Genomic DNA, 12531 nt, shown 5'->3' on the forward strand with positions numbered 1-12531 from the left:
AAATCTTGTTAAGTCTAGTTATAGTATTTATAGTATTTAGTTAAAACAAAAAAATATATATATCATATTTTGTTACATTACTTTTTCCTACTATATTATTGTAAACTATGTAATTTTCCCCACATTTTCGTAACTTCCATCCTTTTATTTGAATAATAATAATAATAATAATAATCCGATTTTTTATACATAATATCCAATGTTATTTATCACAAGATAACTTCTTGTCGAAAGATCCTTACTTAGAGCATATAAATAATAAAAAAAAAATAATGTCGAAATATTAGAGAGATATACTATACAAAAAAAAATACGATATTCTTATCTTCTATAGAGATGGGTCAATGACTTTAGAGACAGAATAAAATAAATGAATAAAAAGATAAATACATGGGAAAAATGTCCAGTATGGCAATGTATCCCATCCCAGGGTAAAAAGTTAAAGGCAATAGGGATTAGGGACCACTCTAAGTGAGGCACATGAACCTTTTTTTGTTGATGCTGAGGCACATGAACTTATTTGTCTGTTCCTTCCCCCAAAACATGTGGTGTCTGTTGATGACATGACAGTTCTCTCCTTCTACTGAGAATATGTAACCAATTACAATTTATTTAATATATATATATATATTACCAAATACTAAAATTGTAGGTTCTTCTTAGTTACATTCTAATTAAGATAACTACAGCACATCATATGTACTAAAATGAGCTCAGGAAGACTTCCATATTAATAATAATAGTGTGTTTTTAATTATAGAGAATGATTACATGATTTTACTTAGATTGTAGTTAGTTTGGTACTGCTGTGAACTTTTGTACTGTAAATAGAACTTTATTGGCATATATTGCTCTGTAGACAATACATAGTACAGCAACTTGCCCCAACTGAAGTAACAGGGAAGTTACTATACATCATACAATAATTGGATTTTCATATGGTCCTATTTACCATAAAAGAAGCTTTCGTTTGGTACATTTAATTTATAGTTTCTAGTAATGCTTTATAGACTTGAACTCACCTTTGTAATTTCTATATGGAATATTTCCAATTGTAATTTGTCACATGTAGGCCTTATGGCTTGGTTCCTTTCTTGACTTTAGGACAATTTACATATAACTAAGGACCCACTTCGAATTCCATCCCTGGTCCCCAATCGACATTTTCACCATACAGAAACATGTGATATATGATTAGTCACCTGATCTATGTACAGTAATTTCGTCTTCAACACGTCAAATATTAATAAAAGGGTTTAAGAAGAAGATTTTAATCACTCCATATAAAATAAAATAAGGGATAGAAGATAGAAAGAAATGACTTGAAATTCAAATCTAGAATGAATAATTTTTTTCAGTCCCCTTTTCAGGAAGAGCACATATTCTCAACATTTTTCGAACCAACTGAATTAGGTACTAAAACACAATGACCCGAATCAGAACTACACCTCAAATATCAAAAGGTGGGCTTCCGCACTAACCAAAACACAGCCACACCACCTATTAATGAGCCCTACATATGAAATTTTCAAAAAGAAAAAGGGAAAGGAAAAAGAAAAGAGAACAGAAAATTTATTTCTGAATTGAACTATATATGTTACAAATCCTCCTATAGGATTGCTGCTCTACTCACTAAACTTGAAACGGAGAGGTGATCGGAGATTTATGAATGGAAGACCAATGCAATGATCACGAATGATTTGATGTTAACTCACCAGAAAGGAACGTGATTCGACTGCAGTGTTTTAACTTTGCAATAGCTGCTTCTGACTTACCAAGCGCCAGATCCACGTAAACTCCCGTCAAAGTAGCCTCTGGATTGTTGGGTGCTATCGACAATGCTTGTGAAACAAACTGATGGGCTTGGTTGAAATCACCTTGCATCGCATACAAGGTAGCGAAATTTACGTAAAGTGCTGCACGTGCCTCTTCTGGCTTGAGGAACCCAATACCTTCGAGATCTTGAGGGGAAGAATTCTTGGCATTTGTTGATCCCCCATTTATGTCTTCACAATCAGCAGTCCTATCCACTTTACGTTGCTCAAAGTCCTCTTGGCTGAACGGCAATTCAACACTGCCTTCAGATACATATACCAATAAATGATCAATAGCTTCCTTTTGCCTGTTCAACCAGCAGAGAGACTCTGCGGCAAATATATGACCTAGAAACAGATAAACTCTAGAGCATTCTGGAAGTTCCAGCAGAGACTTTGCAGTTGAAAGGGCCTTAATGGGATCTCCCATTTCCAACTCAGCATATGCCAGGTTAGCTAACAGAGCTTGCTTGATCAATGCCTTTTCCTTTCGGCGGATATCTTCATAATAGGTAAGCGAGTTCTGCACAAGCTCTTGAGTTGTTCCCCCCCTTTGCTCTTTCGCATCCCCATTTGCATTGACCTGGCTTAAGCCTACTGCCACAGTGGATGCCTTGGAATCCATGTTCTGCAAGTTCTTGTGGCTTGAGTTCTTTGAAGATGCCATTTCGGTTGATTCATTCTCATCCAAGGATGAATTAGAAGGCAAACTGGATTTCAGATGGCTTAACTCAGAACGATCCAACAGGTACAGGGCATTATAAAGACACTGTCGGGCAAGGGACAATGAGAGTTTTGGTTGACCATCACTACCCAGTAATAAATCACCTCTCTCAAGATCCACATTCCCGTTTTTCGGAATCCCCTCCCCTAAAGCAAGTTGCCTCCATTTTCCCTTTCCAATAACATAAATTATAACATCTGATCTATCAGCTGGAGCCAAATTGGATTTTAGTAGTCCTTTCTCCAAAGCCATTAGACAGCATTCTGCAAGTCTAAGCCACAACAAAGGCCGGTTGTAGAAAATCAAACCAGCCTTTTGAAAACAACGAGCAGCAGGAATAGGTTTCCCGCAAGCCAAGTACTGCATACCACAATTATATATTATAAGTAGAGAATTATCCTGAGAAAATGTTGACAGCTTAAGAGGCTTCTCCTTCCGAAGAGATGCACAATTGTTCAATGCCTTGGAAAAGAAAACTGATGATGTGTGGTATTTTCCAAGCTGATAATATATGCACCCCAGATTATTGTGGAACATGCTCAATATACCTATGTCGGTCCGATTGCTAGAAGCCATCAACAGCTTGATGGCTTTTCGATGGTTACCACGAGCATATTCGAGTTGGGACTTCAAGAGAAGAGCCATTGATGAGTCTCTCCCACGTGCAATGTTCATAGCATGCTTGACTTCACGCTTAGCAGGCTTTAGACTTCTAGTCAGAAGCAAAAACCTAACTTTGTAAAGCTGCAACTTAAGCTTCAGATCTACAGATGATATGGACCTGTCAACTGAGTTTCTCAAAAAATCATTCGAAGATGAGAGACCAATTGGCCGTGCCACATCTATATCCCTAAACACAGATTCAATCTCAAGTGTTTCCTCTGATAGCGTTCTTGATAAGATTTTTTCTGATGCATTGGTAGCAATTAGCTCTGAATTAGAATCTGCAGCCAATGAGCTGATAGGAAGAGAGGAAGATTTTGAAACTAGATTTGTAGGTTGTGGCACAGTACTTCCATTGTCATTTTGACTGATACAGCTAACACCAAAGGCTTTTTCTAGATATACCAAAACATCCTGAATGAAATAAATAGAAAATAGGGACCAATCAGAAGATAAATATGTTCATAAAACATAAGCAAGCTTTAAGATTAGAGATCTCACTGCATCCATAAGAAACAAAGAACTTAGCATGAGGCTATCACACTCAAGGTTTTGCACTTTTCAACATCAAAATTTCAGGATGAAAAAAAAAAAAACATATAAACTTTCTAGTAAATTTGACTTGTCAACGCAAAACATCTGGTAAATTCAAAACTCTAAAAATGTATAAAACCAAATCCATCCGGCTGTAATTAAGCAATTGGGTACACTAAAGAAAGAAAAGCAGCCATCTACACAAGGCATGCTTATAGCCAACACAAGCATAAAGCAGACATGCATTCTAAAATAAACCTGAAGATCCCGTCAAAGATGACTAGAATACAAAAGAAATCTCTATCCACTAGAAAACAACTCACTGCTAACATGTTCAAATTTTTGAGCATTACCAATCATAAGTAGCAAATAGAAGATGTTTTGACGTTCAAAAGTTTTGGTATTCCAAATAATTCACATAATACATCAAACCACTTAAAAAGAACTTGCCATAATGAAAGTAAGCATGCAGGGCCTAGAAATACAGTAGGAAAAAGAAAATTTGCAACATTGCAAAATGATCAGAAACACTATCACAGTAATAGTATGTCAAAACTCAAGAACCAACCCAAAAAATTAAGGGGTTTTTTCATAAATACGTTTTTTTTAATAATTTACTTACATACATTTTTTTTACAATTATACAAATTTAATTCTTCAAACAAAACAACTTTAAAGTTTCAAAATTACAAAAATACGTTCTTCTCAGCAAAAAATAAAAAGTGAAAGAAAACTTAAAAAAAACAAAAAATCAACCTTATGACAACTATAAATAAAATATATAACCAAAAAATAAAAATATCAAATAGTTTACATAAGAACGTATTTTTGTAAATAAAAAAATTTAAACCGTATTGACGTATTTTTGCAATTTTTTTCAAATTTTTGGTGTATTATGTAATAATTTCAAAAATTAATTACTCTCCATCTTTTTCCTAAATTCTTAATTTATACGCCAGAATGTAGTTTAAGAGGATTATCGAACTATACTTTTTTTATTATTATTAAAATTGAAATTATAATTAATCTTCCTAGTACATTTCACATATTACGAAAACATACAACCATATTGTAGGAACTTCCCAGCAAGTAAAGATGTTAAGTGGTAACATTTTTAGCTATTCTTCAATTAATTATAAAAAATAGTTAAAAAAAGTGTGAAGTTTACAAACATCAAGGAAGTTCAATCTCCCTATCAACTCCTTGATAAAGTTCGTTCTTTACCTTTCTCTTTTGAAGTGAATATGGCTCAAACTAATATGCAAAAAGCACATTACAAGAAAAATGAGGACACGAGTATATAATAGTTTCATACTACAAGTCAATGATCAGAAGTTCTCTAGGAACACCCTATTTGGCTCACACTGTTCATGCTACCTTGAAAAAGAATTAATGCAAAAAAGGTAAGAACTAAACCTAAAAATTGTGGAAATTTTAAAATGAATTTTGTACAAAAAAAAAAAAACACAAAGAAAAATGTAACACCTTTGGCAACACCATCCAAAAGATCTCTTGGTATATACAAGAACTCCAAACAAAGCTAGTTAAAGAATTTAATCACCAATTGAGAGCTCTTAACAAGTTAACAGGTATATTCACAAAACGTGAATCTCTACTCTCTATATAGCAAACAAATAAAAGATTCCTGTTCATCAGTAGGTGTAGATAACATAAAAGTCATCCAAAAATGACAACTCACAACAATATACATATATAACTAAACAAAAAAAACATATATTATTAACATAAAAACTTACGGCTGACTTTGGTGCATCGTGGCAAGCTAGCCCAACATCCAGCAGCAAAAGGCAAATATGAAGAGCTGTTGTCTGCAAGATCAAAAGCACTTTAAGATGTATTTACTATTTAGTATTTGGTACAAAAAAGCACAACATAACAAATAATTTTACATACCTCATCAATTGGTCCAATATTTTGATAAAGAGGATCAAGAACTGATAATGCCTTAACATATTCATGTAAATGGAACCATATAATCGCCTATAGAAGTTCAAATTCAGAACAAACACCTCATTAAACAAATAAAGAGAAAATAAAAAAATAACAATCAGCACTGGAAGCAAAATGTGGTAAATTAACCACACAAACATACTATGTTAAGGGTTGCAACACAAGTGTCGAATTCGTCCATGTAAACAACATTGGGACTACTAGAACCAGAAAATGATTGTGCCAACATATTAGATCCTTTAGACCCTAAAAGAGCTTTATTTCCAACAATGCCTTCCACCTGCTCTCCTGATGTTTGTGCGTCCACTTCACTCCTCTTCTATAGAACAACACTTAAAACAATTAGAACTTTCAAGAGAAATATACATATATATATGCATGTATGCAAAACAAATCTAGTTCTATTATAAGCTTATAGATACAAATTGCAGCACTCACAAGCTTAATATGTAACAATATCATCAATTGAAAAGTAGTTTATCAATGGGCTGCTAGAAGATTGTTGAGTTTGGAAGGGAGATAGCTCAGGTATATTCTCTAGCAAATCTGCTTTTGATTCCTTGAGAGGAAATGAGGAAGTGGAGGAAAATAACCTGGTTTGATGCTATTTGGAAAACACTAGTCCCACCTAAACTCAAAGTCTTTTTATTGTTATTAATGTGGAATAAGATGAATGTACATGAGGTGTTGCAATAAACCCTTTACTATTATTCCCCAGCTGTTATGCAGAAATAACAATGAACCAGCAAATACTTTTTCTTAGACTGATTTTGCACTACAATTATGGTATAAACTATTGATAGAAGTCTGCATTCAGTGGAGCATTCCAACCTAGACAATAGAAATCAAGACATTCGGCATAAGCAGATGCAAGGAACGACAAATTCTATGGCAGCTTGCTGCATCGGCCATTCTTTGAACATTATGGCTGGAAAGGAATATGAAAATCTTCGAAGGGCAGAGGACTGAGGTGGAAAATTTTTGGGATAAGATAAGATTTAGGGTAGCTCTATGGCTTCATATTGTAAAAAGCTTTCAAGATATCCCTGATCCTGCTTTATTTCGAGAGATTGGCATGTGTTCTTGTAATTCTGTTTTGATTTTTGGCATGTGTTTTTGTAATTCTGTTTTAATTTTTTGTAACCACGGTTTTCCTTCCCCAAAAGCAAGGGCTCTCAATATATTTAAAAAGAGGTCAGTCATGGACATGAAACCTTTGTCTCTTTTTCTTTTTCTTTTTTTTTTTTGGAAAAGAGACAGAGGCCATTGTCTTAGACTGGTCCCTACCCATTATATATTGAAAACCCTCACTTGTGGCGGAGGAAAACCGTGATTACATGAGTTTTAGCATAAAACATACTAAAACAAGCACAAACAAAACAAAACACATCATAATCATATCTAGTACATCAAAGATTTCCACTCACGACATAAGTCTAGAAAAGAGAAATCTTCAAAATGTTTAGTCCTGTAAACCCACGTTGCAGTCCAGAATTTGATTTTTTCCCATAACCTCTCTACTTGACAGCATTTTCCATCAAAAAGAAAGAAAAGAAACTTAGTTTATCATGTAATTTTAAATTAAATGAGAGAGTCAAAGCAAAAGGCTACCACATGAACAATTATTTTGTTAAATGGATATAAACATAATGACAGCCAAACAGAAATGCTGAGGTTCATTGTATATTATATATTATCTATGAATAATTACTATGATATTTCTGCGTTATTAAAATTTCGGGAGTTGTTCTGAATAGACTAATTTAAGTTGGTGCAAGTCGACATCATTTTTTAAGAATTCATTGTTCTGTTTGCATTGTAAACTTTTAATATACAATTTCTTATCAGGGAAAAGAATACTACTGTAGAAAAAATCTACTCTGGATCACTAGTTTCAACTTGGTGTTGAAAACTTGTCTGGGATAACTACAGAATTCTCTCAGGTGTTATTTCCTAGAATCAAGATTCCCCTTTGGATTTAAGTCCACAAACAAATATCCCCCTCTCGTCAGAAATAGTTACAATTGCAAAAGAAGTAAAAAAAACAAAACATATTAACCATCAAATTAAAACAATGTTAAATATAAACAAAACTTGCAGCCAAAAACTCTTGTTCTCTAGTAACTAAAGAGTGTTTGGCTGCAAAACAATTAAACAAAAGGTCATTTTTCTCTTTTTCCTGTATTTTGACAAAATTAGACCACAAGGGCATTTTCTAAAATCCTAAAGGGGCTAGCTCAAATGGTTGGGCATGGCATACAATTGCTTCCACAAGATCTAACGTTGAGGCCTGCCTTTGCATCTACACAACCGTTGCTATCGTTTTCTGCTCTTGAAATATTATAGGGTAAGCAAGGTCCCTAATTTCAAACTTGGCCCACTAAGCAAGTTTGAGGGAGAGGATTTATCGGTATAAAAAAAGGGAACATAATCACTTAGTACCCAACGTTTTATTAAAATATAGAGTTATGTGTTTTCAATAATACTCATCTAGTACCTGTATTTTGAAATTGTACATATTTAATACCCTGAACTCAAATTTGATCAATAAAATTTTATCAATTTCACTAAAGTTCTCCCAGCTATATGTAATTAAATAATTAATTTTGAATTTGGAACAAATACAATTGAAGCCATTTCAATCATAATGATAAAATTTTATTAATCGAATTTGAATTCATGATATCAATTATCTAAAACATCAAAATACAGAGTACCAGATAAGTGTTTAACACGGAACCAAATGAGTACACACCCTAAAAAATAATCTAAGAGAATTTATAGTTTAAAGAACCAAGGTTAATTGTGTTAATGATCCTAATTTGGTTTACTATTTCAGTTCTGCAATATATATGATTGCAATTAAAATAATTGGTGTGTGGGTTGGAATATGTAGCAAGTACCACAAAACAAGTAATTATTCACTATACATGCAGAACCTATAGAATTTAAATAATTTTGGAAAATTATTTTGATTGATCAAAAGGTGAAGAGAACTTTCTCAGATACCTTCACCCTAAAAACACCCTAAGCTATGGACATTATATTTTTGCCACTGCCTATGGCTTGGGGCATGACAGAAAAATAATATCTTCACCTTTTGATCAGTCAAAAATAAATAAATACTATTTCAATTCTACATGTTTACTATAAATCACTGCTCCGATATAAAAAAAATAAAAGGCATTGATTACCCTCATAGAATTATCAAACAAATGAATATAAAGGCACCCAAAATTCAACTGCCATATCGTTCCTATGATTTTGTACAAAATAATGATAGAGAACAAATAGACAACAAAAACTAAGGAAGCAGATAGACAGAAATAAAGTAATTATATTATATTCCATAAGTAGCCTATGCTGACACAATGGAAGAGAAACACAGCGAAGAAAAGAGATATTTACAAACTTAATAGTTTTATGTTTCATGAACAATGCGACATCTAGAAATCCAACCTTATTTACAGAAAATTAATGTAAAATCTCTAAAATATCATTAAGGGCCTTAGATAAACTAGGATTACAGAACAAGTAGGTATAAATAATGTTTACATACTTGTGGACCCATATATGAGGAAATGCAATAAAAGAGAACCACTGGCATATTAAACAAACATGTATGCAACAAAAAGAGAGAAAGAGAAAGGTAATTCACCTTTACATTATTGAGTTTGTCTAGCAACCTCTTTGGATCTGAACAACCATTTAGAAAATATTCCGCAATCGCAATGTTGTGATGAACCTGATAATTATAATTGTAAGCACAACTTCAGAAAAAAAAAAAAAAAAAAAAAAAAACCCTCCACAAAACAAATATAGAATATAATCTTTATGTAAATGAGAGTGTGAGTGTGATTGTGTATATGGAAGTGGGAGTGTGTCAGTGTAAATGTGATTGTTTGCGTATATTGCACAGCTACGCACTCCTTAAATAAATGGAAAGCTAGGCAAAGGTAACATTTCTCGTAATTTAATGGAACATTTTCCTGTACTAAACCTCCAAAAACTTAATATTTAGTTATAGATTCTTTTCCCAGACACTTATTTGTACTAGAGAAAACTACATCAGTTAAAAAAAACACTCAGAAGCTTCGAAGGTGTAATTCAGTAATTGTTCCCACACTACACTACTATCACTTTGAAGACCTTTCAACTCACACAAGCCCTAATGAAACTAAAACTTCAGTAACTAAATAAACTCATCAACGCCAAGAACACAAACCTATAAGGCAGTACCATAAAATATCCACCGAATACCATCTCAATTTTAGGCACACTCGCAAACTCAAACTATAATTGAGAAAAAGGGAAATGAAAATAAAATCTAAAGAGATAATAGCATCGAACTAAATCTTCCATTCCGAAATTCGCCTTAACACATGAACTTCAGCTACTAAGAGAAATACGAAGCTACTCATTTAGCCTTACAATTTTCCAAACTCAAACCAATCTTACAAGAGATCAACCAATTCAAATGCGAATCATCAGACCAAAAAATCAAGGAATCAAAAACAGCAATAAATACAAGAACCAAGTCAGAGATTCACACCTTAGGATCGTCCGGTTTCTTGAGTAAGAGCTGGTTCAAGACATCGACACACTCAGCGAACTTCCCCGAACGAAAGTGCAAAGCAGCGTCCTTAGAAAGCGCAGCGGCAACAGATAGAACAGCGTCGTCTTCCGCCGAAGAAGTCCCATCCCGATTCGCGACTGCCGATGCGGATGACGATGATTCTCGAGCTTCCATTCGCGGATCGACCAATCAGTATAGAAACACCTTTATCCGAATGCACCGAATCCAAAAATCAAAACAAAACAACAAATCTTGGAAGAAATTCTCTTATGCTTTTACATTAATGGATGAAGGAAACCCTAGAAAAGTTCGAACGGGAAATCGGAGAAGAAAATGAATGCGAAGACGAACCCTAAAGAGAGGTAGAGCACTTGGTTGAGTTTGATTGGGTGGGTATTACGATTCGAAGATGAGAAGAACAGAGAAAAATTAAATAAATGGAAAATTAAAAAATAATAATAATAATAATAACCTAATTAAGCCAATTTTGGAGTTTTTGAGATATACGGATAGAAAGAGAGAGAGAGTGAAAAAGTAAGAAGAGAGAAATAAGAGAGAGATAGATCGTATTCTGCAAAGAAATTCTATTGCTGGTGTTTGATATGAGCTTTTTTTTTATAATTATTATTATTATTATTATAAAACTTTAATAATATTATCTCAGGTCAACAATTTTGTATTTTAACTTTCTGTTTTCACTTTACTTATCATTTTATAATATATTCGAGATTATAATGTGTTGTTTTCTTTTTCTTCTTCTCTTCCCGCTAAGCACAATAAATTCAAAATTGTATATAATGCAAAAATTGTGATTTGGAGTCATATTTGTTTTTCTTTTACTATTTATTAAGGAAAATAGTCAAGATTTTGTTACAAACGTAAAATGCATGAAAGAAAAAGAAAATGTCTTGGAATAAGAACATAGTTGGCTTGGTTTTTTGTGACATCTTCTTGTTTAACCAAGTTATTGTTATATTATTTATATAATATAATACTACTTAGATTAATTATATTAAATAATTAAGTGTGACAAAATAATAATTTTGTCAACCAGTTACATATAATAGGAAGTTACCTAGATTAAACATAAATTGTAGAAAGGAGTTGCAAATTCTTGAAAGATGATAAAGATAAATTTTGTAACTCTTTCCATATTATCACTATTAATAAATTAGTAAAAGATGTTACTAATTGTGTTTGGATGTGAATGAATGATAACTATTAAAAATATAGTTGTTGAACACTTAATTTTGTTCACTTATAAGGTATATAAATAGTTCAAAATCAAAGTTTGAGGACTTGGCAAAGTTTGACGATGACCTCTCAATGGAAGTTATGGCTGAACAACGTGCTCTTGGGCAAACCGAGGCCAAAACGACAAATTCTCGCAAGGATAAAGGTAAAGGCAAAGTAGGTGAACCCACATAGAAGTCTGCTCCTAAACCTCCTCAAAAGGACACAAATCTGGTCGGCCAGCCCTCTAAGACGTAGAAGGCCACCGGTGCTTTCGAGCCTGGACACCCTTCTACTCTTAGAGGCAAAACCATGCCTAAAGGATAGAGTACGAAAGTACTTAAGCCCAAAGGGCAGAAAAACTACCCTAGTGATTCTGTCAACCAGGACGAAAGGATGACTGACAGGCATTCTAAAGACAGTTGTGTTGGAATATATTTTACCAGGATCTAGATTTACTAACAAGTATATTTTTAACATCCTAATATGAATTTCTAAAACGATGAAAATAAACACATAAAAGGTATGAGAAACCTTACAGTGGTTGCAGCAGAATTAAATGACTCCTCCACTCAGATCTCTAACCCTTGTATCCTTTTTGTAGCAGAGTATTACCAAGATCTGAGCCCGATTCTCCTTCTTGTTGATTGGATTCTTCATAGTCTTACACATTATAGAAAGCCTTTGCGAATGTTGTACGGAGGAAGGAATAGGCATGGCCGGAATAAGGAATGTGAGTATCACGGAGAAAAAGGCCATACCACTAATGAGTGTGATTATCTGAAAGATTAGATTGAGACTTTGGTCAGAGCAAGACACCTAAGACAATGGGTCCAGATTCTAATCATCTATCTCAGACAGGGGGTCGTCCACGGGCATATGATCATTCTGGGACAGTAAAATGCCTTAAATCCACTGCATGGGGTAGGTCGTTCTCAAGCTCTTGGATCATTGCTGCCTGCACTCCCTGCTCCACCAGCGCAAGTTGGGTAGTGTTACTTGCTCCAAGACTTGGA

General features: G+C 33.7%; 1 protein-coding gene across 2 annotated transcripts; it reads right to left on the minus strand.

Moving 5' to 3' along the window:
* Positions 1-1308: 1308 nt before the first annotated feature.
* LOC115724830 (uncharacterized) lies at positions 1309-10980 on the minus strand. 2 transcript variants are annotated; one of them, XM_030654179.2, is made up of 6 exons: positions 10259-10980; positions 9365-9451; positions 5849-6025; positions 5650-5736; positions 5493-5564; positions 1309-3615 (listed from the first exon to the last, which is right to left on the minus strand). In XM_030654179.2, exons 1-6 carry the CDS (start codon positions 10454-10456, stop codon positions 1690-1692), a joined length of 2547 nt encoding a protein of 848 aa, XP_030510039.1. In that variant the 5' UTR covers positions 10457-10980; the 3' UTR covers positions 1309-1689. The 2 variants fall into 2 exon arrangements, with proteins under 2 accessions (XP_030510039.1, XP_030510040.1); XM_030654180.2 differs by having other exon boundaries at positions 5849-6022; positions 10259-10866.
* Positions 10981-12531: the final 1551 nt, after the last annotated feature.

The sequence above is a fragment of the Cannabis sativa genome, chromosome 6 (genome assembly GCF_029168945.1).
Source record: "Cannabis sativa cultivar Pink pepper isolate KNU-18-1 chromosome 6, ASM2916894v1, whole genome shotgun sequence".
Taxonomy (NCBI): domain Eukaryota; kingdom Viridiplantae; phylum Streptophyta; class Magnoliopsida; order Rosales; family Cannabaceae; genus Cannabis; species Cannabis sativa.